Raw genomic sequence first — 27,936 nt, forward strand, 5'->3', positions numbered from 1 at the left:
AGGTATTGGAATTGGAACACACAATCTAAAAATGTTGGGTAACAGGTACTGACCTTGATTTAAAAAATAAAAATCCTTCCCTTAGCACTTAAAGAAAGCTCTTTTATTAATTACAATTTGTATGATGATAGTAATCAGCTTGTTTTGATTACTAATATAATCAGTAAGTGTCAATAAGCTTTTCCAGAGTTTAAGATTAACATGCATTTCAGTGAAAATAGCACTGTTAATCATCATCCCAATTTTATTCCTAATAAAATTTTACCTGTAGTAAATTCCAGTTTAGAATCTGTACCCAATTTTCAAGAATGTATGAAAATATACATTAGAAACTATTCTCTCTTAGAACAGATAATGTTCATGAAGATTGCTGGTATGTTTCTTTTGACCTTTTACAATGCCTTCTAATTTTAAAACCACAAGTTTATTAGTTTGTGTGTTTTATCATCCTCGCTCCCACAAACAGCTGAGTTTGCCATTCCAATAAAACCAGGCTTTAATCCGCATATTTGGAGCCAAGCGAATTTAAATCTTCTAATTTAAAGGCTTCAGAATATTACCTGGGCTAGAATCATCTCAGATTCTTACAACCTTCTCTTCCTTAATTGCGATCTGGCTTTGTTTGAGGTATCTCAATTGTTTTATTTTGCTTTGTTTTTAAACAGAATTTGGCCCCTATGACTTTGACAAATAAGACTCAGGACTAGATTTAACAGAATCTTAAAAAGACAAATGAAGCACTAGAAAGTGTCATGACCAAAGTTCTACACTGAAGACCATAACATATCCATTTTGAAAGAATACTTGAGAGGGGGAGAATGTCCTATTTATGAAAAAACTGTTCAGAAAAAAAATACATTAAGAAATGTGGTAGCACTAGCTGCATTTAACTGGAAGTCTTTATATATTAACCAGGAAACCTGAAATGCATACCTAAGCTTGATCATTAAATACTTTCAAATCTCTTGTTTCTTGATGACTATCAACATCATTCTCTCTGGAGATCTGCATTTGTAGGAAAAGGCCTGAATACACAATATATAATAAATATATAAGATTTGAGGTAGTACTGTACATACTACACTCTGCCCACCCCCACCCAACCACATTGGATGATGGGTTATACAGATTTAGAGCACTTTTGTAATAATTATTGTTCATCTGTACCTCGGCATCCTGAACATTGGATGAAGAAATTGATTAAATCCAGAAGTGCTATGTCCCTGTCTTGTTTATATGATTCAATCCAGTCGTCCACCACAGACTGTCAATGAAAGAAAAGGAATATATAAACACTCATTTCAGAATATTTACAAAATAGTTTTTAATTGAGCCTTTAAAAAAACAAAGATAAATTCAGAAAGCTCCTCACAATATTCAACCTTGGGTAGACAGAACCCCTCACACAATGCCTGGATATATCTGCACATCACACTAAACCATAGGTTTAGTATGACATACATGAGCAGGAACAAGCCATAGTGAACCTTGGGCTCACATCCTTCCCCGTGTGTCCAGGAGGACTTCAGAAGCTTTTGCTTTCATTTTTGGTTATTCATATCATCATCATCTATATTTATATCCTGCCTTTTTCCAATTCTGGGACTCAAGGCAGCTTTACAAATCACAACATGTACAATTAAAACAGATAGAGCTATACAAAAATTAAAAAAAATAATTAAACATGCTACAATATTAAAAAATTAAAACATTTACAATACGAATAATGTAAAAAATATATCCAATACATAAACAGCGCATATCATCTGGAGCGACAAACTGTTGTTAACACTTACTGTGGTTCATTTCAAACAAGCCAACTTCAAGACATGGGCTATTAAGCTGGCTTGTTGAAACTAACCATAGTTATGTGTTGCATTCAGAGGAGTAACTACTGTAGATGTGAAGGCCTGAGAAAAACCTGAAAAAGGAGGGGAAAACATAACTTTCCCACCAAAAACTTTTCCCCAACTTTTCTGATGGAAAAGTTGGAAAACTGTGAAAACATGTCATATAAAATATTTTCTCCTTTGGAATGATGGCTGGTTGGCCACTGTGTGAACAGAGTGCTGGACTAGATGGACCCTTGGTCTGATCCAGCATGGCTCCTCTTATGTTCTTAATATATTGGTTTTCAACCAGTAATCAGATAACCAAGAGAAATGAGTGAAATTAAATGAGTTAATTTGAAACAAATTAAGCTGATTTTATTCCCATATAACCAACATACATTACCTTTCATAATGAAAACCATCTCTTGTAAAGCCACAATAGCTGTAAAAGTTGGTCATGCAAGTATTCTTACTGGGAGTTTACATGGCTGCTGGTTTAAGTACTTTTGAGTAAGAATAGGTGGGGCCTGATCCTAGAGTACTTTGTGAGAATGTATATTAGCTACCTGGTAGATTGCTATAATTACCTCAATAAATTTAGGTCTTACATGTACAAAACCTTGTCCTGAATCCTGGATATTACACCTCATTCGAGTGCAAGACTTAAACTTTCTACTAAGTATCCACAGAAAAAATCCCTTTTAAACAATTTCCCTTTAAAGTGCTAAGATATAACAACATCCAGTTAATTTAATGGAAGCAGCACAAGGCATCCATAATTTTACCTGCATAGCACTTTTGCCCATCTTTACCACTTCAAACAAAGTGACAGGTTCCCCTTCTCCATTCTGTTGTGGGTGGCCATTAGCTCTTCCTCGACCTATTCCTCTAAGTCCAGTTTCAGAACGAAACTTTTCTGCTGGGGTCTTTCGAGGCTTCTTATTGGCAGACTGGGAAACAGAAGAACAAGAGGAAAACATGATGTTTTTATAACACATTCAGTAACTTATGCATACATTTGTGTTAGTGCTGAATAAAGAACAATGAAGAGCCTCAAGTTTTGAATTCTCAGCAAGAAAGCCAGCACATTCAAAATACAACTTTTTAAATGCACCTTAAGGCAGCAACATAGCATTCATCAAATACTTACCTAGAATATATAAGATTTCAACAGATTTTTTTGTAGTTTATTCTTATTTTCATTAGCAATGTCCATCTAAAAAGTTCAGGGTGCTTTAAAAAAATGACAGCCATGCCACACAATTGTACTTTTCCCAGCTCTACACTACACTGGAAGTACAACAAAGCAGTATTTGTAGAAGAGGAGTACGTCTGCATATGGGTTTTCAGAAAGCTAAAGCTCATGATCACAAAGCTTAAATGTGTGAGACAAATATAAAAAGGCTGCATAACTCAAATTGAAAGTTTTGATCATATATGTTATGGCATTATTTTTAGCTACAAAATCTAAATAGAATGAAAAACCAAGCAGAGCATAATGAACATGATTACTATCAATGCTTTGTAGTGGCTCTAAGACTAGTTACAAACAAATCTGAATCTTACTAATTATCCATTATCACTCATTAAATTTTATGAAAGACTGCATTTTTAGAAATGGAACATTTTCTGTGGAAAAATACAGCAGCAAAAAATTGTCTACCCTACACCTCCAATCTAATTGCAGGCAGTCTCCTATATGACCACTGCACTCCCTCTATTTCTGTTTCTCCAGTAGAACCCACTGCACTTTGTAAAAGAACCCCAGAAACTAGTGGAAATGCTTGTTTCTGGATCATCCTGAATAGGAAATAAGTGTTCCATAAATCATGGAGTTGGAAGGGGGCATTTAGGTCATCAAGTCCAACCCTCTGCTTGGTGCAAAAATCCAGTTTAAAGCATCCCTGACAGCTGGTTGTCCAAAGTCTGCTTGAATACTTCCAATGACAGAGTCCACCACCTCCCTAGGCAACTGATTCCATTATCTGACTGCTCCGACAGGAAGTTCTTCCTGATATTCAACTAAAACCTGCCTTCTTGTAACTTAAACCCGTTATTTCATGTCCTACAGACTTGGACGATAAAGAACAGTTGTAGCCCTCTTCTGTGTGATAACCCTTTAGGTATTTGAAAAGTGCTATCATATTCTCCTCAGTTTCTACTAGTTTCCAGTTGCATTAATAACTGCTAGCTCCCTGCTGCATGACTTCTTGGTAGCATCCAGGCAGCATAGGATACTGCCCAATATCTGAAATTTTATCACTCAGTTCACATGTCACAACCAAACTATGGGTCCTACAGGCTGCCTTCTCATTTCATGTGTTTTGATTTTTCCCTCCACTTCTTGGTTGACAGTAACCAAGTTTGCTGTGACTCCCAAATCAAGGAAACTGATTGTGGCTCAAAGCAAATTACAGTGAGCAATAACAGTTTTTGTGTGACTCAGACATTATGACAGATTCTGTTACCATAAACCAGGAAATGGAAAATTACTACAGATGAGGGGAGACTCTGCAAGCATGCTCCTGACAGCTAAATCATAGTCTCGCCATTACATTTGAACCTCAACAATACGCCTCAGGCAGAATTTCTAGCTATTCAACCTAAATCTAACATTTCCCCCGATTTGTGATTTCTGTTCCTCTTTGCCTTCCACAGAGTCTTGTTTAGATTAATCTTTGTCTTTTTCTAGTCAGATTAATTTTAGTGCTAAATCTTGCAGTCTCTTTAACCACAGAAAGCCACTACCATTAGGCAGAGTGAAAAGCTGCCTTAGGCAACAGATGACTGGGGAGGGTGGGGGTAGAGTGATGGTGAAGTAATGAAGGATAGAACTGTATTCCCCCATATGGCTTGCCCTTCGCTTCCTAAAATAGGATGCTGCTCTCAGGTACAGCAGGGGACATCACTATCCCTTCAACAGTGTTGAAGATTCAGCTGTCAGTCTGGATAGCTTCGAGCAGGAGAACCGGAGGGGGGCACCATTTTGTTCTTTGCCTCAGGCAGTGAAATGCATTGGGCAAGCTCTGTTAAGATTTATTCAGCTTTGTCTTGTGAAAACTGCCAAAATGTGGGTCAGGCTTTATTTTACATATTGATTATTGTATTTCTGGCTTGTCTTCCTGTTTCTCATCTTCAACCTTTGATTTGCTATTAATTCTGGGGAAAGGCCAACTTTTCCCACTTTTTGCTTACTATTATAATCATCATTATTATCATACTATTATTATCAACAATATTCATATGCTGCCCAGTATGGCATCTTATAATAATAAAAATGTTAAAATCCAAATCCAAACCGTAAAACCAACATATAAAATGCAACATTAAAAATTAACAACAAAAACGAAAATCAATATAGTGGAGCTCTCAGCAACACAAAAGTTATCTAAATGGATATTTAAATCTGTTTAAATTACTAAATGATTTTTAAAAGATCTTTTTAGAGGCTGGAAAAATAAAAATAAAATCTTCACCTGGTACTGAAAAGATCAGACCATACGTGACAGTTGAGCCACTCTCTACAGAGTGCATTCTACAACTGAGGTTCCACCTCCAAAAAAGCCCTCTCCCAGGTAGTCATCTGCCATATCTCATTCAGCAAAGGGCTTCAGAATATGATCACAAGGTTTGGATCTTTTGAGTAACCTGGCACCAAGCCCTTTATAATTAGCACTTTTAATGGGGCCTGGAAATTGACTGGCAGCCAATATAGATGACAAACAACGGGCATAAGATGACTGAATTGTCCAGTCTCATTATGGACTAACTGAAGTTTCTGGCCCATTTGCAAAAGCAACCCCACATACAATGCATTGGGTCAGATTATGGGTCAGTTTATCAATGGTGCGGTAGAAGCGGCTGCACCAGTGCCCAACTTTCCAAGGGTCTGCTACCCACAGTGCTCAGTACACGCATGCTTACTCCTCACTAGCCCCTGTGCTGGAACACAGACACTAACCAACCTACCCTACCCATTAGGGAAGATGGGTCATGAGACACTGGATCAACAGGGGAAGACATTTTTGTTTTTGAAGAGTGATTCATTTCACTTATGATCAGTCCATTTGCATTTGGAGCGGGCGAGTGACGAAACAATGGATGGGGGATTGGGGCAGGGAGAAGCACAACGTCAAAAGGGATAGGCATTTTATCTTTAAAACTGTGAGGTTGTGTTTTTACTGCCCCATTATTATTTTTGATGGGGTAACTGAAGCTTGCCTTAATGCAGCCTTTGTAATTGTTGCCAACTACAGAGGAGAGGGTTTAAGTCTCCATTGGTCTGGCAAATCATAGTGTGAAGTTCTACAGAAGGTTCAAAATGTTTTGAGATAATTTGATTTAAGAATAATAAGCTGATGAATGCAGGTAATAAAGGAAAAGCTCATTTGTTTGGGAATTTTATTGAAGGCAGTTCAGAGTGTGTGGGGCAGGAACATTACGCATCTGGCTGGCCACTGTGGGAACAGAATGCTGAACTAGATAGGCCTGGAGTCCACCTTGGCACTTTTTGAAGGTACTAAAATGAATGACAAGAAGTCCCATTAGTAGAGATGAGAGCTCTCTGAAGATCTACAGTAAAATCAGGACTTCAAAATTTGTTTCGTCAGGAAAAAATATAAACATACCACACTTTTAGCTTGCTCTAAAAGCTAATGAAACGGCTTAATACTCTCAATTTTCAGATTTTTATCTTCATCTTTATGGGATATTACTTCTGAGTAATTACGTATAGACTAGCACTCCAATTTTAAATTTTAAATTATTTCACTAAAAGGCCAACCTTAGAAATAACTTCTAGGCTATTAATTTGATTTAATTTATAACAATAAAAGAAGGAGTGCATCTGTCTATATGTCCGTTAGCACCATAGGGCCTGGAGAATGAAACCTAGATAGCTGAAAATTGGAGTGCATACTAAGGGCACCCTAGTGGTTGTTTTATTTTTAAAAGACATTAATTTAAATGTGTCCATTTTTTATTATTTATACTGTTTTTATACTGCTTAATATATTAAAATACTATGTGGTTGACATTAAAATACAACGAAACCATATAAAAACAAGGCAAAAACAAGGCTTGGGACCTCAACACTTGAGGGAACGCCTCTTCCTAGAGACCTGAGATCTGTCAGAGGAGCCCTTCTTCATGCCCCACCAACGCGACGTATATGCTATGGTGGGACATGGGAGAGGGCTCTGTTGTGGCACCCTACCTGTGGAACGCCCTCCCTCTGGAGGCCCAACTGGTGCCGGCACTGGCTTCATTTCAGAGCCAGGTTAAGACATGGCTTTTTAAAAGTGCCTTTGATGGCTAAATCCATCAGCCTGCACACTGTCTTAATTAGATTTTACTGTTTAAAAATGCATATTGGTTTTAATATATTCATGGTTTAATTTGTTTTAGAATTGCATATTTATTGTTCTATTTTATCTGTATGATTTTATCTGTATGCTCCCATGAGATCCTTGTGATATAGGGCGGGATATAAATGTTTTAATAAATAAATAAAACATTAAAAACAGGTCAGGAAAAGCCTCTGTGAATCAGGGTGTTTTCAAGAGCCGTTTAAAATGTGCTACCATTTTTGCCTGGCCAACCACACGTGGGAGAGTGTGCATGTGGTTGAAGCCTGCTTTAACATCTTCATCCACTAGGGGCAGAAGTCCCTAACTAGCATACAGTTTTGCAGTCCTTAAAGTTTGAAACCAGGAGAGTCTAGTAGGCCAAGGGACACAATTATACTCCTGCCCATGCTCCCCTGCTGTGGGGCAGCCACTCCCTCAGAGGACTGGAATGCAGAGACCCCTTCATTAGCGGGCTATAGGGGTACAAACTACTCCAACCCATCTGAAGCCAGATCCATTTGCTAGCTGTCAATAAAGAACAACAAACGTATGAGCTATATTTCTTACAGTTTTTAAAAAACATATTATTTTGTTCATTTTTGAGATGGGGGGAACAGATCCAGGTCAAACAACCAACTTAATCTGGCTTTAATCCAAGTGAGAAGTTACCGAAGTATGCTCAATCAAAGAACTCCCCCAAACTACATACTTTGATCTTTTGGGAAGAATGCAACCTCCAGAACAGACTGAACACCACTTAACTTTACAGCTGAACCACCACTAACAGCACCTCAATTTTGTCTAGACTGAGTCTCCCTTTATTGGAGTCAATTAACATCTCCAGGCACTGATTTAAAATACCCACTGTCTCACGTGTGTTTAATGAAAAGGCGAGCTAGAGCTGGGTGTCATCCACCTATTGGTGACACTTAGTTCAAATCTGTGGTTGCTCTCACTCAGCAGTTTCATGTAGATGTTGAACAGCTGGGGGGCGGGTAATAAATAGATCCCTTGAGCACCCCAAAGCATAACTGCCAAGTGGTTGAGGAGTAATCCCTGAACAGCATCATAGAAGCAAGAGCACAAACACTGCAAAACAGTACCTTCACCACCCAACTTGGATAGCTTATCCAGATGGATGCCATTATCATTACCAAAAGCTGCTGAGACATCTAAAAGAACCACAAAGATGGTCACATTTCCTCTTTGTCTCAGCAGAAGTCAGTCCACAAGCAACCAAGGCAGTTTCCATTTCAAAATCAGGCTGAAGCTTATTTGATTGAAATGGATCTAGAAAATCAGTTTCATCAAAGAGTTTCTGGAGTTCGCTGGCGATCACCCACTTAAGCACCTTGCCCAAGAAGGAGATGATATCATCCTCTATTTGAAGAGCTGTCCAGTCCACGTCCAGCTTAATGGGTCAGGCATCTTCAGGAACTGTTGGGTTATGGCTTCCCCCCTCCCCCCCCTTTTAAAGAGACACAGGTTCCACTCCTACTCTCTTAAAATCTCTTGGACGCAGATGGACATCTTCTCTCATTAGATGTAATGAGCGAAGAAGACCATGGGTCGAGAATAGAGGTGGTCAGCCAGACTTGGCCAAGTCTCTTGTTCATATCCTCAGGCATTAACAAGTAAAAGTAATCCAATAAAACTGGACCACAAAGTGCTCTGGATACATTCACTAATTGAACTACATCAACTGTGGAGTGTAGGTCGTGGTGGATGTGAGCAACTTTGAAGATGAACTGATTTGCAAACATGTCACAGCAAACCACCAAGATCTCTCTTCCTGGGCCAGATTGCAACAGGCCTCAAACCACTTAGAATAGCTCTGATGGATGACAATGAGAAGATGCAACAATATTTTTTGCCAACATCACAAGTCTTCTTCCACCTGTGTTTTAGCTGTCTCCCCCATTGCTTCGCTGTACACAGTTCAAGTGAAAAAAGTACTGTATGGGTTCTGTTCAGTAGGAGAGGGTACTTGGGCCATTGACTAGCTACGCCATTTCTGCACCCCAGAGAATAGCCAGGACTGATAGGTCTGCCAGCCATAGCAGCTGGAAAATCCCCCAAAACCCTCTGGGATTCTCTAGCCCCTGACGGTGGTCCATTTTAATAAGACCTGGTTTGCACCCCAGGGTACAGGTTAAGTATGGTTATCATTGAATTGTGAGTTGATGTTGAATCATGTGTTGTTACAAGCGAACTCTGCACTATGGTTTAAATATGCATTGTTAGCCACGAACAACCCAGAGTTCACAACCCAACAACAAACCATGGGTTCTCTTCCTGGGTTGATCATGATTAACAATCCATAGTTAAATCATAATGCAGTTTTCGTATATAACAACTCTGTGTGTCTGTGCACACCCACCCAATATGGTGGCCATATGTCCAACTTTACAGAGGACAGTCTTCTATTTGAAGACCTTTTCCAGTCCAAGTCCAGTTTAAAGATTTAAAAAAAATAATATAAGAAGGGGATGCACCATCAACAGTAAGCACCTGCATAATTATAGTCTTCCCCCACTATGGAGAGATGTATTTAATTTCTATTTAATTATAGCAATTGTTCCAAATATGCACCTATACAAATTAGCATATGCACATTTTATGCAGATCTATATACTTTTGGAGTGATGGCTTTCCTCTGTTTAATGATAAATGGCCACCTTACCACACAGATACACATTTAGCATGAGTTTTCCTCCTCAAACATTTCCATATGTCTGTCGTCCCTTAGATTCCATTGTTCAGATTCCAGTAACAAATGTGTTCTTCGTTACAAATGGTGCAATGGATTTTTTATTTTTACAGTTGGAGCATTACTTTTTGTTGTTTCAGTCCAATACATTTTCATTCGTTTCCTCTTTTGCCCTTCTATGTAATCCAAATCCTCATTAACTGAAATCCAAAAAAGGATATACCCCTTGGATATTATTTATCTGAAAGCCTCTCACAGAGTGGTGGCAGCAGAGTGTTTGGTCTGCATATCTGATAGCATTTATAATAGCAAGTATATGCACAAGGTATGCAAAGGCTGTTCCATTTATTCTGCATTTCAACATCACTAACAAAACGAAATAGGATAGTTAAAAAATCATGTTCAATACACTATTTTCTTCCTTATGCTCTATTAAGAAAAGAGCGTACTTGTTGAAATCTAATTCAAACTACAAACTATGCATTCATATCATACAGATGGAATTAGATAGTTTATCAAACGTACTAAGCACCGTCCATTAGGATACATTGTTTTCAGTCACTCCTACTAAGAAGTAACAATACCCCACTCAGCCCTCTTAAATCTTGTCCTTGGAGTTCCCACCAATATTCCCACCTTTCTTATTTCTTTGGTCCCACCAACTCATTCTGCCTGTTGTACTTCCCTTACCACTGTATTACTTCACATATATTCACAGCACTTGCCCAAACCCCAGGCTTTGCTCTGTAACTTGATATTCCAAGCCAAGCATTTCAGAATAAATTATGTAAGTTCATTAAATACTGTTAATTCACTAATACACAACTAAACTATATATGCCACATCTCAGTTTCTGCATTTCCCAGAAAGTTTCTGATAGTTATCAGTTTGGACAAGGCTTCCGATATGAAAAACTGCACCAGGCAGACTTGTAAAAGATTCAAGTGAAATAAGCAAATATACTATTCTTTAATGTTCTCTCTCTGAAACTCTCAAAAAGAAGCATTGTGCATGGCTGGAGTCCAGAAACACCCCTATGAATTTTAGTGTTTCAGTGGGGGTGAGATAGGTGAGACTTTTTAACACTGACTTGGAAGCCTAGAGACTCGAGAAGGTCTAAGGCTATGGTGACACTGGTCTGGAGGTGGTGGAACATGGGAGTGATGAAGAGCCAGTCTTCTATGTATGAAACGACAATTATTCCCTGCAGGCACAGGTGTGCTGGGACTACTGCCATATACTTTGTGAAAACTCTTGGTGCCACCAGTCCCTACCATAGAGAAGGGAAAGATGGAAAAGAGAGTATCATTCTGAACTTTCTTGGAAGGATGTAGCTAGCGGTTGACATCTTGAAGATCAAGTATAGGCCAGAGATCCTTTTGGGGGATGTTGAAGTATCTCAAGAAAAAAACAGTGATCTTTGAGTGGGAGCAATTCTCTCTATGGCTCCTTTCCAAAACGTGTGGCTAATTCTTGTCTGAGTACTTGAGTGGACAGGTGGTGCAGAAAATCCCTGTAGAAGTGGTTTCTTCTAACTCGATGGAGTAATCTCAAGTGATGATGGAATGCACCTAGTTATTGGTTGTAATCAATTCCCACAGGGGGAAATGGTCTGAGCATGTCTAAGAAGAGCTGGTCAGCTGGTCAGGACTGTTTGTAAGAGTCAAAGATGATGTCTGGATTGTTCGGGGTGTTTGCCACAGGTAGGCTGGCGGTATTTACCCTGAAAAGGTTGTCAAGATTGAAAGGTTATGTACGATCCTGATCTGGAGGATGGTGGCTCTGGTCGACACCATACTGACCGTGACGTTGCCAGTATGGTTTGGGATAGTTTGTGGAGGCCAAGGAGAATTAGGATCTCATTCCCATCTTGTGGCCAGATGTTTTCATCTGATGGACGTGGTCCAAAGATGGACCGAAAAGTTCCTCTCTATCAAACAGGAGTCTTCCACCCTTGATCATGCCTCTTGATTAAATCCTGATGTTCTAAGCCAGGCCTGGCACCTTAGCAACATCGTGGCGAGCATCAGTTATATGTTGGTCGTATTTATTTGCTGGCTAATAAACCTCAGCCTGAAGTACCACTGCCAGCTTTTTAACATCTTCCGGGAGGCGGCTAAAGGAAGTCACTGCTTTTCCCCCATCTCAAGTATTGATAGACCGCCATGCAAGCTTAATAGTTAACTATGTGCTAGAGCCACTCTGAAGTAGATCTCACATCCAATGCAGACCAATTTTCTCCCATCTGAGTTGACGGGAACAGAATGAGGTTTCTGCCTAGACTTTGATTGAGATGCTTCCCCAATTATGCAGATTTGTGTGGGATGTTTGAAAAGGAAAAAGCAGTCTTCCTCTTGGACTCTATAGAAGTTCTCTAACTTCCTTGATGTAGGAAGTACAGTGGAAGGTTTAGTCCATGACCCCTTGATGATGTGTGGGAGCACGGGAAGCTAAGTATAGATGCACCCTTGAAAACACAGGGTCCGTAACAAAGACTGGAGGAGTTTTAATCTCTAATCCCTACGATTTTGCCATTTGCAATATTTGTTCCACTTACATCATCTGAGGGAAAGAGCGGATTCTGATCTCCCGCAGTAGCATCAGGGAGGAAGTGAAGACCACTATGGATGAAGGGGAGGACAATTCATAGCAGTAATCGTCCTGTCTCAATGAACGATCATTGGAACACAGTGTGGCGGACTGTGTTCCAATCACAGAAACTGCTAGAGGTTGTGTAATGAGTGTAGCTGGTGCCTGTGGTTGAGGATGGGCAGATGCACATTTCTTCCTTCCTTTCTTTTTCTTTTGTTGAAATTTCACAATAAAAAATAACTTATCACATGGTCTAAACACCTGTAATTTGAAATCCATATGTAGTCTAAGACACAGATTGCTAGAAAAAACTGATATTTTCCACTTCTTTGCTCATCTCTTGTTTAAAACAGGAGACATGAAGTACACTCTATAATGGATATGGTACTTCCAAGCCACATAGGAAATTTGGTAGAGAAGCAGCTCACACCACACTAATTGTTAAAATGTTTGACATGAAATTTACCTCATAATAAAATCCAGCATATCTGGAGGAGGGGGCACTTCCACTAGCAGTCAGTAAGATGGATTTATGCTTGCAGAATTCAAGCTTCATTTCTTAGTCATACGTATAATGATATCTGTGCCTCATCAAGGGTATCTAAAATGGTATCTAAAAATGACTAAGGGTATCTAAAAATGGTTTATGTGCTTCCATATGACCCAGGAAGCTGAAAACGTAGGAGATAAAAGATTTCTAGAGAAGTCTAAAAAATTACACAAGGTACATCTAAAACAAGGTTAGGGGACCTAGTGCCCTTCAGATGTTTTGAATTAAATTGGCCAAACTGATTGGGGCTTATGGGAGTTGTAGCCCAAAACATCTGGAGGATGTCAGGTTGCCTAACCCACATCTAAATTGTCAAACTGCAGGACATGAAGCTGAACTTATAAGCAGCAGCATTCCAGCATAGAGCAAGCAGAACCACAGATAGGATGGAATGCTGAGTGTGGAAATTCAGTATCCTATTCATGCTATTGGTATTTTCAGTAGAATCTAGGAATATTAACCTATACTGCAGAATTCAACCTATATTTTTGGAGAATGCAAGCATTGGATCTAGGCAGACCTATATTTGATGCTTGGCCCTCAATTGCAGCAGTATCAAGATCAGCCATACAATAAATCTACAAAATTACTAACTCAACATATTTTACTGGCACACTACCTGTTCTTACATATTCAGATTTTTAAGAATGCATTTAACTTAAAATGGCTTGGATCTTATCTGCAAATGGAACAGAGTTCTGTTTATGGAACAAGGCTTTCCTACCTTCCCTTTGTCTCTGCAGTCCCCTTTACCCCCCTCCCCAATCTGTTCCTAAACATTGGGGAGCCTTGGGGGATGTGTGGATAAGGGATTGATGGAATCAATGAAATCTGTCCTCCCTTGAAAAAGCAGGTGAGCAGTTTAGGATCTAAGGCAATGTTAGGCTGTTATAAATTATAGGTGAAGATGCACAATCTGGGATTACAGGATTTTAAAAACAAATAGGAAGTTTTGGGATTTTATTTCTGCCTTGATAGAAAAGTTCAACAGATCAAGTTATTTGCTCCCTCCCTCATGAAAAGAAGAAGGACCAGTACATATCATGCCCACATTTACATAAGAGACCTTCAATTGCTGGAATACAAGGCCTTTCCCCCTAAAACTGTGTTGTTCTGAAGGTAGACAACTCCTCCCACACACCCAGACCCTTCCCTACAAGATTAATTTGAGAGAGAGTTCACATACAGAACCTGTTTTCACTACCAGGGCTCAGTCTAAGTTATTATTATTATTATTATTATTATTATTATTATTATTATTATTATTATTATTATTTATATAGCACCATCAATGTACATGGTGCTGTACAGAGTAAAACAGTAAATAGCAAGACCCTGCCGCATAGGCTTACATTCTAATAAAGTCATAGTAAAGCAATAAGGAGGGGGAGAGAATGCAAACAGGCACTGGGTAGGGTAAACAGGCACAGGGTAGGGAAAAACTAACAGTATAACTAACAGTCTAAAGTCCGAGTAACATCAAGTTTTAAAAGCTTTAGGGAAATGAAAAGTTTTTAGATGAGCTTTAAAAGCTGAGATTGAACTTGTAGACTTCAGATGATCTGGGAGAGCATTCCAGGCGTAAGGGGCAGCAGAAGAGAATGGACGAAGCCGAGCAAGGGAAGTAGAGACTCTTGGGCAGGTGAGAAACATGGCACCAGAGGAGCGAAGAGCACGAGTGGGGCAATAGTGTGAGATGAGAGAGGAGAGATAGGAAGGAGCTAGACCGTGAAAAGCTTTGAAGGTCAACAAGAGAAGTTTATATTGGATTCTGAAGTGAATTGGAAGCCAATGGAGAGATTTCAGAAGTGGAGTAACATGGTCAGAGCGGCGAGCCAAGAAGATGATCTTAGCGGCAGCGTGGTGGACAGAAACCAGCGGACTGATGTGAGAAGAAGGAAGGCCAGAGAGAAGAAGGTTGCAGTAGTCCAACCGAGAAATAACCAGTGCATGAACAAGTGTCTTGGCAGAAGAGACAGACAGAAATGGTCGAATCCTGGCAATATTATACAGGAAAAAGTGACAGGATTTAGCTACTGCCTCAACATGAGGACTAAAGGAGAGCGAGGAATCAAATATAAAGCCAAGGCTACGAGCTTCATTGACCGGAGTAAGTGTAACATCATTGATGTTACGCTTATAAGTAACAGAAGGCCTCTGGGCATGTCAAAAGAACACTCTCAATTCATTAAATAACCATATGTACTTCTGCATTAAATAGCCAGAAATAAGCTGCATACAAAAGTTGTCAGTGCAACTGCCTCCTCAGATGTAATAAGCAACTAGCTAATAATGACAAACATTTGCAATCCTCAATGACTAAAGGCCAAATTAGATTAGAATCAGGGAGATCCATAACAGGATCTCCTTGTTTTAAATATAAACCAGTTTGGGGGATAGGAGTGGCAATGCATAAATCAAATCAGGGAGCAGCACTAAGGGAAGGAATGTTTAATCCACTTTTCCCCTGTGCCATTTTCCTGATCTATGAGGGTGGGGGGAGGTGGAGGGAGACGGAGAGAGAGAAGAAATGGCAGCACTGTTTGCATAACAAAGCAGACTTGTAACTGATGCACATGCACTGAAAGCATTTTTTTTTTTAGTGCCAAGGATGCTGTAACAATTAAGGGGTCTGAGTCAGTGCTCTCTTGGGAGAAATTTGTATTTGTCCCAGACAATTATGTGAGTGGTTAGTGCACATGTAATCAAAGTTAAGGCTTTCACACAGAAAGCTGAAATTTGGCACACATTCAATTAACGGCCAAGAATTAAAACAAGGCATTTAACTTCTTCAAGACACAGATAGGACAGAACGTTAAGCTATGGATTTCTTTTCAGATCTTCAATATATGCATACTGAATGAATGGATGGGGAATCTGGATCACACCCACTGCCATTATCCTCAGCATGTTCAACCAAAGGTGTGAAAAAGGGTTTCTATTATTATTTTATTATTATTTATTGCATTTTTATACCGCCCAACAGCCGAAGCTCCCTGGGCGGTTCACAAAAACTAAAACCGTTCAAAGTATAAAACAAACAGTATCTAAACAAATACAAATCTACTTGCACAGGGTCTTCCATGTGATCAGAATTCCTTGTTGCATGTGAGACCATACACACAGCTTGCACACATATAGAAGCACCTTTTGTTGAATGTACAGGAGTCAGGGGAGAGATTAACAGGCATGATCTTGTTTCCACCTCTATGCACTTAACATAGGCAAGGAGAAAAGGTGTGAAAAGAGAGGAAGGTATTCAGGTGTTAGCCAGGAACCTAAGTCTGCATATGGCCTAGCCCCATGTGCTGTTTCCCCCCTTCCTTATTTAAACATCCCTGGGAGAGGGGGCTAGAAATGTATCTGTTTTTGGAAAATACAAACTGTATTTCCTAGTATAATATACATTTCACAGGAGATTGCTCCTTTTGACTGGAGTTCAAAAAAGTTTCCTGAATATAACCAAGCTTGAGGGTGAGGGTGGGTAACTATGGGCACTCCGGGACCATTTTCACCCCTGGGCCACACTAGGTAGAAAAAACCAAATAAATTGTTTGCTACCCACCAAAATCCATTGACAAATCACTCCACAGTGCTCAGTAGTGCTAGAGAGATGACATTTAGCTTATTTTGCAATCTAAAATTGAACTTCTTAGCACTCCACAGCTGCTATGGTGTACCATTTTGTTTGCAAAAATAAAAAAAATGGAGAGGGGAAACAGGGGCCACATGCACCCACAAGCCATGTTTTGCTCACTCCTTGTTTAGTGATTTAACATATGCAGACTGTATTTTACCAAACCCTGCATACAATCCAGTGGGGAATACAAGCATGCTATGTCTCTGAAGTCAAATGGGATTTAAGCACTGAACAGAAGCATTAAATGACATTTATTCTGGCACCAAATGCATTTCTTTTTCCTAAAGCTTTTAAAACCTGATTTTGTTCTGACTTTATACTGTTAGTTTTACCCTACCCAGTGCCTGTTTACCCTACCCTGTGCCTGTTTGCATTCTCTTCCCCTCCTTATTGTTTTATTATGATTTTATTAGAATGTAAGCCTATGCGGCAGGGTCTTGCTATTTACTGTTTTACTCTCTACAGCACCATGTACATTGATGGTGCTATATAAATAAATAATAATAATAGTAAGAAACTCTCCCTGGATTGTACAGTATATCTGGTAAATAACATGAATAAAATGAGTTATATAATGGACAAATGGATTTTATTTTAGATTTTATTTTTCAATTTGGTTTTATACTGTAATTTTAAACTTTGATATTATGTTTCATCACCTTTTGGTTTCACGGCTATAATTGTTGTGAATTGCCCAGAGAGCTTTGGCTATTTGGCAGTACAGAAATATAATAAATAAAACAGTAATTGCACACAACTGCCTATAGTGGTCTACTACTTAGTAAAGTAATTGATATAATGCTATTTTAAAATTGTGTAGAGAACTTTTTTCAGAATGTCACATGGTGTATCTTAACTAAAAGTATAGCCAAGCAACAGTGTAAACTGAACAAAGAAGCTGTCTTCCAGAGTCCTGGCATTTCTCATATGAATTCAAACTCTATTGAAAAACAGTCAGCTCAAGTTGAACTGTATAGTGGTGTTTCTTTGCTCTAAAAATTTTAAGACTGTGTTGAAATCTTAACTAACTGTATATATGCAGACATACAATCAAACTGGTAAACTCTAGGTCATGTAACACTGTTGGTTCTTGATCAGCTATTAACCTAAACACCTTTTAAAGGAGTGTCTGTTTTCCCTACTACTCACTAGAAGGCTGTTCTTTCCTCTTTGAGCAGGAGTAGACATTAAGAGTCAATTTAGAGAACAATTTAGATGCTCTGGCCCTTTTTGACTACTTTTTGGGGTTTTTTTGCCAACAAGAGTGTCAACGACTGCCTTGGTGTGCATGGGTCCTGTGTGCTTGGAGACTCTGTCTCACAGTATGAGCTAGACTATGGGGTGAGGCTGTACCCGATACTCTCATAGGCTGCAGACAAAGCAGACACAACTGAGCCAGAGTCTCCTTTGGTACCCCCGACCCCACCCTTTCCCAAAGAACAGCCAATCAGAGCAATTTCTTCAGGCTTGTTTAGTAAAATCCTGGCAGTGTGCACAGGCATCTACTTTATGCTCTTCTCCCAAGCAAAAGAAGCACAAAGAATGCCCATCCGTCAAAGGTAGTTTACTTCCATAGCAGACACACTTCCAAAAGAGACCCCAGGGCCATATGCCTGTCAGGTAATTGCAAGATTGTGAAACAAAATGAAATAATAAAATGAAAGGAAGGAAAAAGACAGATACAGAAAGGAAGAATAAAACCTTAGCAAACACTTTCAGATTTTCCACTGAATGCAGAGAAGTTGTTGTTGTTGCATTATAATAATAATAATAATAATAATAATAATAATAATAATAATAATAATAATAATATTTGTATCCCGCCTTTTGACCAATGCTGGGCCTCAAGGTGGCCTTACAAAGCTTAAAATATACATGGGGGGGGGGAGGAAACAAAACCATAAACAATTAAAAAATACACAACAAAATTATAAGACATTAACATAGATGGAGGGCTGGATTATTCTCCAAAGGCCTGCTTGAACAAAAAAGTTTTAGCCTGCTTCCGAAAGCCCATCAAGGAGGGAGCCAGCCTAGCTTCCCCGGGAAGAGAGTTCCAGAGCACCGGAGCAGCCACCAAGAAGGCCCTCTCCCATGTTCCCATCAAGCGTGCCTGTGAAGAAGGTGGGACTGAAAGAAGGGCTTCTCCAGAAGATCTCAAAGCATGGGCAGGCTCATAAGGGAGAATATGTTCTTTCAAATAACCTGGACCCGAACCATATAGAGCTTTATAGGTCATAATCAGCACTTTGAATTGTGCCCGGAAACAGACTGGAAGCCAGTGAAGCTGTTTTAACAGGGGAGTTGTATGCTCCCTGTAACCAGCCCTGGTCAACAATCTGGCTGCAGCTCTTTGAACCAGCTGGAGTTTCCGAACACTCTTCAAAGGCAGCCCCACGTAGAGCGCGTTACAGTAATCCAATCGGGATGTAACTAAGGCATGTGTCACCGTGGCCAGGTCCGACATCTCTAGGAACGGGCGCAGCTGGCGCACTAGCTTTAACTGTGCAAATGAACTCCTGGCCACCGCCAAAACCTGGGCATCCAGGCTCAGGGCTGAATCCAGAAGTACACCCAAGTTGCGGACCTGTGTCTTCAGGGGGAGTGTAACCCCATCCAACACAAGCTGAATCCCTATTCCCTGATCTGCCTTTCGACTGACCAGGAGCACCTCTGTCTTATCTGGATTAAGCTTCAATTTGTTCGCCCTCATCCAATCCATTACTGCCAACAAACACCAGTTTAGCACAGAAACTGCTTCCTTGGAATTGGGTGGAAAGGAGTAGTAGAGTTGGGTGTCATCAGCGTACTGGTGGCACCGCACCCCACAACTCCGGATAACCTCTCCCAATGGTTTCATGTATATGTTAAATAGCATGGGGGACAAAACAGAGCCCTGAGGGACTCCACAGGCCAATGGCCAAGGAGTCGAACAGGAGTCCCCCAGAACCACCTTCTGGGTCCATCCATCCAGGAAGGAATGGAGCCACTGTAAAACAGTGCCTCCAAGACCCATCCCAGCAAGGCAGCCCAGAAGGATACCATGGTCAATGGTATTGAACGCCGCTGAGAGGTCCAGCAGAACCAGCAGGGACACACTCCCCCTGTCCAGTTCCCGGTGAAGATCATCCACCAAGGCGACCAAAGCTGTTTCTGTCCCATAACCAGGCCTGAAGCCAGATTGAAATGGATCTAGATAATCCGTCTCATCCAGGAATCCCTGGAGTTGGGAGGCCACCACACGCAACAATACCTTGCCCAAAAATGGGATGTTGGAGACTGGCCGGTAGTTATCCAATACAGTGAGGGCCAAGGAGGGCTTTTTCAGTGTGGGTCTTACCACTGCCTCCTTCAAACAGGCTGGGACCCTTCCTTGGCGAAGGGAGGCACTGACCACTCCGCTTACCCACTCAGCCAGTCCCCCTCTGGCAGCTTTTATAAGCCAGGAAGGGCAATGATCTAGTATACAAGTTCCCAAATGAGGCTACCAAAATGGTGGTCGAAAAAGAATTGAAGGAATAAATAGAAGTTTCCTGGAATGGGGCTCCGCACCGGCGCGGAGCTCATATATGTGATGCACAGACGCCACAAAGAAGAACTGTAGCACTAGTGTGTGTAGTGTATATGGGATGAAAAGAGAAAGTCAGCTGCTTCAAATATTAATGCCTTAGCATGTACGCACCATAAGTGTGCAACACGTAAACAATTAAAAATGGTAAGTGTGAATTAGTCTTTAAAGATCCTTGTGCAAGGAAGTAGTCACAAGTCTGAAGTTGCATTTTAAATTAACCAGTTGGTTCCTCACAAACGAAGTGTGCGGAGAAAAAAATCAATCTAACGAAAAGTTTAACTTAACAAATGTGTACAGAAACTTTTAAAAATTATTTTCTTAAATATAACAGATGGTGACAGGTTCAGAAGAAGGCAACAAAGATGATACAGGGGCTTGGGCACATGCCCTATGAGGACAGGCTGAAGGAACTTGGGATGTTCAGTCTGGAGAAAAGAAGACTGAAGAGTGTTCAGTGTTCAGGTACACAAAAGGGTGCCACAACGAAGATGGTCAAGAACTATTTTCCATTGCCACAGAAATTAGGACCGGAAATAATGGGTATAAGTTACAGCTACCTATATTTTGATTTATTATAAATAAAAACTACCTGAGGGTAAGATCTGTACAACAATGGAACAGTCTACCTACGGAGGTTGTGGGTTCTCCATCTCTCGAGGTTTTTAAGAAGAGGCTGGACAGCCACCTCTCATGGATGGTTTAACTGGTTTTCCTACACATTGCAGAGGGCTGGATTAGATGATCCTTATGGTCCCTTCCAACTCCACAATTCTATGATTCTTTTCCAAGCAATAACTAAGCTTTGACTGGGTTACTTTTAACTGTAGGTGTCTCTGAATGCCTTCATGATTTGTTTACAAACCATATGTTACTGGCATATCATTGTACTTTGGCCTGCACCTGTGTTTATAAAGGTGTACAGACACTTTTTTTGTGTTCATATTTCATTTAGCTTCGATTTGCAATTATTTATTTATTACATTTATATCCCGCCTCTTTCATCCTTAAGGAACACAAGGTGGCATACATAATCGTCCTCCTCCCCATTTTATCCTTACAACAGAACCCTATTATACCACACTGGCTCTCTTATGTTTGTCTCATTATACTTAACATTTTATGATATTAAAAATAAAACATTGTTATAGAAGTTAGCCTAATGGTAAAAAAAAAAAAGCTTTATGGGCATAAATAAATTCCTGACTTTGAATTACAGTGAAAACTGTTGTTATTCAAGGAAACTGCATGTAAAGAGTTTTTCAATGAATTATTTTTCATGACAATCGGGAAATGAGAAGGCAGTCAAAGAAGGGATGACCAACTAACTCCCAACTTTGAATTCGATATATAAGATTGCCAGCTATTTCAAGGGGAGGAAAACAGCCTTTCAAGCAGGGGTGGGCCATCTGTGGCCACATGTTTTGGCCTACAGCTCCCATTGGCTATTCTGACTAGGACTGATCGGAGTTGTAGGCCAAAACATCTAGAGGGCAATGAGTTGCCCATCACTGCTATAAAGAAAATGCATCACCTCCTTGACAGTCAAATAAGGCTTTCCTCTCCCTGCAAGCCCAATATATGTAACTTTATATACACAAACATACACACATAATCATGCATATTAATTTGTTTAATGTACTAATTTGAAAGTGAGCCCTTAATCTTGAAATGGACTATTTGATATCTGAACTATACATTTGACACACACACCAAGTTATTATCATGTGATCCTTTGAAACCTTTAGAAATGTAAACTTTTAGCTGCCTGTTCAGCCTAGGTGACTATAATATTTCACCAGGGCATTTAGGGTATTTCTAAAGTTCACTCTTTTTTCCTTAATTTTTTTTAAAGAGTCTAATTTTCATGATCAAGGGAGAAAATTATACAGGTGTATTTACACTATGTACCCTAATAGTCTCTGAGAAGAATCCACCAAGCTTCATGTGACTACTAGAGTATGGTCTCTTCTGTGGTAACACTACATTGTTCAGAAGCCAAAACCTCTCTTAATTTGGCTTTCAAAGGCCTGGAAAGCTTGCAAAAAGCCCCCATATGGGGAAAACTGCCAGAAAGTAACAGAAGAAGGAAAGAAAAGAGGAAGGATGGTGAAAGCTGAAGAAATAAAAGCAACACAGATGGAAAGTAGCAAGAGCAGACTGGGATTCATGAAGCCTACCTGCATGGTTCATCTAATGGAGCTCTAAGAACTGTTTAACCACTTTCTAGTATCTCTGCGCAGTTGAAATCCAAGAGTTCCATATCATGATAATTATGCAAAATGCAATGGCCTATGTTTTAACATCCTAAGCTCTAATAATTCACCAAGCAAAAGCAACATTTTAAATATTTTGACCTTCAAATCATATTATTATATTTTGCTAATGTTTTATATCTGCATAGCAGCAAGCCTGCTCAAATGCTTACAACGATGCTGTGACACAACATACAAGCAATATGAATTGTTAACCCTTCTTACAAGTTAGCTTTATGCTACAGCTTCAAATACAGGTTAATATATAAAGAATAGTTCATGTGGAAATTAAGACAATGATATGGAACAGTCTTAAACAAATATTCGAAGAAAAAAAATAAGTGGCATACTGGAGGTCTGCCAGGACGACCACGTTTTCGTTTCCCCTTCAGTTCAGTTTCTTCCAGTTCACTACCAACATCTGAATGTGCAGTAGTTTCATTTGTAGAATCCCTGAGGGAAAATGCCAGTTAAAAATAAATTAGTAAACAAAATCAAGTAAAAAAAAACGCTGAATAAATATTTGGTTCTAATATATAGCTGAACAAATATTTTAGTCATAATATGATATTTCATCTACTTATAAAACAAACTAAGGGGCTACTCCAGTTGTTCCTTTATACATGCTGTCAAGAGATGCAGATCTCTCAAAGGATGACTAAATTGAGACAGAATGGGCAGCGGGAAACTCGTGCAACATGCATAGGGAAGATGCAGCAAACAACTGGATCAGCTCCTATGTTCATGGCATTAAAATGCTTAGAATCTTACTTAGAATTTTACTGGAATAAAAGACACTGAAAACATTTTTAACCACATTCTTCTCTTAAGACTCAGGGGAATTTCTAAAATGCTGCAATCTAACAAGTTTAACATTCTTGTTAATAGTTTTACAAAACATGGTATGGTCACCTAAAACAAATGAAATGTCTCAATATGAATCATCAGGTTACTACTGCCTTCTATTTCTGCCTTCATATCTGCTACCATGCAACTCTCTATGCTTGAAATGTAAACCTTTCTCTCCTTCATAAATAGCACATACAGTAATATTAGTAGTAGCCATCTCATTTTAGAAAGCATAAAAAAAAGTTAGGATTCTGTACATTTGATGATGGCATTCAGAAATTGCCCAAAGTAAATTGGTATAAAACCAACCAAATAACAATAGCAAACAGTCTTGTAACTAAGTGAAAATGGTGGAAAGATCCACAGGTAACGCAAGCTCCACAAACACACCATCGTACATGTGTGCACACACATCTCCCCTGCAGTTTGATCATGTACCCAGTTCTGGCAAGGCTATCCATGTGGACAAAACCACACTGAATTCCAAGCCTATGATTGAGTGTGGGTTGTTATTGAACCACAGATTAGCGTGTTCTGTTGGCGTGGCCCTCACTGCTGAGTCACTAAAAATCACAGTAATGGTAGGAAAAATCAACACCGTTTTGTCACTGATTTTTTGTGGCAAACCACTAAGTGACCAAATATCTAAAATTTGACCCCTTAAGGCTTCTGTAGTGATTTGCTGCTGGAAAGCAGTGGCAAATAGCTTTTATTTTCTAATGCCCCGTGGAGAGAACCCCATGGGGTTCAGAGGGAATGGCCTCTAGGCCCTCCCTCGAGTTGCCCACCCCTAGAACACTTTACTTATAGCCTTCTTTGTTAGGAGGAATGGCTTAGTTTGCATCTACATTTAACAGCTCCGTTATGACTAGATCTGTGTGGCAGGTTATCTTCTGATGCCAAGGGGAAACACTTCAAGCAGTTCTAAGAGCATTATAATTATTCCATTTTCACAGGTCTATTTAAAATACTATTTCATTTAAAATTAGTGTTTCACAGGTTTATGTAAAACTGTCCACTGCCAAATTCTGTCTGCATGCAGTCACAGATTATTGGTTAAAATCATTTGGTGACTGCTTGGACACACCAATATTTTCACTGTCAAGTGGCTTTAACTTCCCTCACCCCATATATTTAATCAATTGGAAAATCATAGGAATAGAACCAGACTCAGTATTCTCCTTCATCAAGCCAAAACAGAGCACCAAAAGCAGAATAAAAGAAAAGAACAAGTCAATAACTTAAGAGCAGCATGCTGCAGAAAAGACAAACATCTACAGAGTTATTAGCCAAGTTTGTTAGCAAAAAAATAAATCCCAGCACAACACTAAATCAGGCAATAAGCACAAAGACTTGTCTATTCAGCTAACTATAGGATAACACGGTCTTTGACCTCTAGTACAAATTTATACCATGGCATTCACTAATGCCTCAGAAGAAAGGGGTTAGAGAAGGACCATTCTTGACCCCAATTGTACCACATTCTTTAGAATGTTGCTTCAGTTAAGAAAAACCCTTTCAACTCAAATAGAGGGGGAAAGGAAGCTTATTTGTTAGAAGTGGATAAAGATTTGCAATGTGAAATTATAGGGGAAGCCTTGAGCAATACAATTTTAAGTTAATTTGTATTTTAAAGAGCAGTTCTACAAAATCACTTCTCAGTGATATTTAAGACCTTTGAAAATGAATAAAAATTCTAACACAAGAGTGAAGAATGCTGATATTGAGAGATATCTACACTGTGAAAGAATTCAGAATTTTGGGTGAAATATCAAAACAATAGAGGAAATAGCTAAAATTAAATTAAGACAGTTGGCTTGTTCTTTATATTATATTAACTAGAAGTACAAAGAGACACAATCAAGACAATACTAAAACTTCCAGTGGCTGCAAGAATCTTCAAAAGTGAAAGTTAAACCTACTAAGGGATTCCTTATTAAAAAGATATGGGATTAGTTAAATCACAGCTTTGAAAAATAATGAGCAGTATCCAATCTTGCCTGTCCACACACAGGGTCCACTGCCACTTTTGATGCATACACAGCCAGCCCTGCCAATTATGTTACACAAATGCCCCCCATCATTTGTACAATGAAGATTTAGAGCTTCTGGAGGCAACCTGAACCAACTGAAAACGCTCATTTCTAGAAGGGGGAATGTTGGTGAAGTGCCATTGTGCATACCCCACCGACATGCCCCATTCCAGAAATAAGCATTTAGTGCCCCCGGAAGCACTAAATCCCCATTGTGCAAGCAGTGGTGGCCATGAGTGCAACAGATCCAGTGGGACCGGCTGCACATGGCCGGTCACAGTTGGATATATATTACAACATGCTCTTAGGAGGAACATTAATTAAGTATATCACAGCATAATATTCTATGAAGTCAAGATAATCTCATGGATTTATTTATTATTGCCTCTCTGTTAAACTTAAATTATGTGAATATTTGTGTTTACATACTTGGGTAATGTTTATATAAACTAAATAGCCTTCACAAGTCTAATTTTACCTTGAAACTGACAAGTTTCTTCACTATGAGCTTTATCACACCAGCGTTATACTTTGCAATCACTGTGAATTCTATGCAAAGGACTCAGAAGTTTTTCACCTTATAATCTGCTTTGCTTGTGAAGTACTCCCATGCATCCTGCCTTAATTGTGCAATAAAGCAAAAAGATTTGCCGTATTTAGCTCCTACTTTTTGAGCATAACTTCTGAGCCGCCGCTGGGGCGCAGGAGCAGGATTTTAAACAAATGCTTACATCTGCGTAAGCTTTAAAGATAAAGATACCAAAATTGGCACAGTAATAGATATTAGGGAGAGCTTTAAGCATACCAAATTTGAATTGAATTGGGTCATCCGTTGATTTTTAATGATTTTTTACATTTCTCCCCTTAAACTCACTTCCTGGTATGCAAAGGATTGCTGTCGCCCGGTAGCAAAAACAACAACCGCAAAAGCTTAGCGCTACGTGGATAATCCGAGGGAAGCACGTACATGGGATGAAGCTATATGAAAAGTGTTCTAGAGCAGGCATCACATTCGCTTGTGAGTAATCTGTTGTGAGTAATTGTCAGTGAGCAGGGCTGAAGCCAGTGGTGTGCAGGCCAGAATCAAAAGTGTGTGAGTCACCTCATTTCTACTTCTGCCACTAACTTTTCTCTTTTTCCCTCAACACCTTTTTTTTTTTGCTCTTCCACTTCCTCCCCATGCAGTGGGTTGTGAGGGAAGAGGTGAGGCTGCATTCAGACAACACAATAGTCAACGACGGGGTAATAATTAATTCAATGGTTGTTTATCTAGGGGGTATTCCCCTCATGGAAATATGAAAATAATCAACCATGGTGTGGATTAGGATCAGCCTTGAGTTGACTATTAGTCCACGCTGAGTTGACTCACTCATCCCCCATCCTCTCACCCCTCAATCCTCCCGCTAGTATCCCATCAGCCATTGCTGCTGAAAATCTATCCTGCCAGCTGCACTAGAGTGGCAGCCACCATTTTGTCCACTCTTGCCTTACAACTCTGTGGCTGACGAAATAACCAACAATTGCCAAAGAAATAACCAATGGTGACCTGTAATTTTTTGGAAAACCTGAAATCTTTTTTACTTATTTTCTATTCAACGTTATTGAAATGCATCCATCATGGTGCTATATAAATAAATAATAATAATAATAATAATAATCCAAATTTTGATTTTAGAAATACTAAAACCGCTCAATTTATTATGCTCCCATTTTTGCTAAGTCCAAAATCTCCCCTTACATTCAATGCTGTTGCATAAACACCTTGCTCATGATGCCATTAAAGTTCTAATTAAAGCTAAACCAGGGGCATATTATGTTAATAATTCTGAGGTGGTAATTCTGTGCAATAATTTACATCTCCTCAGTTGGGCTGTAGCAGTTATGCCAGACTGGAATTAAACTAAACCAAACCTACTATACAGTCAGAAACCAGAAAGGGCTTCAGCACAGATTTATTTAACCACAGGTTTCCACTCACCACAAGTTCCCCACGGCAAATATGCTGCCACCCTCTGACAAGTCCCAGAGTTCCATCCGAACTGAGCTGCAGAGGTGGGTGGAGATGATCCCCACAGATGCTCAGCAAACCCTACCCCCCATCTTCAAGCAACAAACTCTTCTGAAGTGTATGGTAAACTTACATATTCTTCATCTGATCTCACAGGTGGCTTAAACAACATTCTACTGGAAGTGTCTGAGGCCATAGCTAGACGGGGCTTTAACCCGGGGCAAACCCCGGGATTATCCCTGTGCATCCACATGACGCACAGGGGATCCCAGGATCAGGGAGGGATCATCCCTCCTTTGCCCTGGGATATAGCCCTCCACTTTGGCCCCGGTTTTTCCGCATTCCCAGACTCAGCCCGAGACCATGGAACGTGTGGCCAGGTGCCGTGGGTTGACCTGGCTCCACGCGATTCTTCATGAGGAGCCAGCAGGAGTGCTGTGCCCATCGGGGGGGGGGGGGGAGAGAAGCGGGGAAAATAATTTAAATTTTAAAAAGGACTTAACTTTAGCGTATAAGTGTTCATGCGCTGCTGGCCCTTTAATTTTATTTTA

At 39.8% G+C, this 27,936-nt stretch overlaps 1 protein-coding gene across 2 annotated transcripts in view; it reads right to left on the reverse strand.

Annotated features, from left to right (window-relative positions):
- Nucleotides 1-27,936, reverse strand: part of STAG1 (STAG1 cohesin complex component) — a 135,403-nt gene that overhangs the window by 42,053 nt on the left and 65,414 nt on the right. For both annotated transcript variants that reach the window (XM_063132354.1, XM_063132355.1), the window contains exons 3-5: nt 22,846-22,948; nt 2,618-2,782; nt 1,168-1,264 (exon numbers count right to left, since the gene is read on the reverse strand). In XM_063132354.1, the coding sequence (XP_062988424.1) occupies nt 1,168-1,264; nt 2,618-2,782; nt 22,846-22,948 (365 nt within the window). The remainder of the gene's footprint in view (nt 1-1,167; nt 1,265-2,617; nt 2,783-22,845; nt 22,949-27,936) is intronic.

The sequence above is a fragment of the Elgaria multicarinata genome, chromosome 8 (genome assembly GCF_023053635.1).
Source record: "Elgaria multicarinata webbii isolate HBS135686 ecotype San Diego chromosome 8, rElgMul1.1.pri, whole genome shotgun sequence".
Lineage (NCBI taxonomy): Eukaryota > Metazoa > Chordata > Lepidosauria > Squamata > Anguidae > Elgaria > Elgaria multicarinata.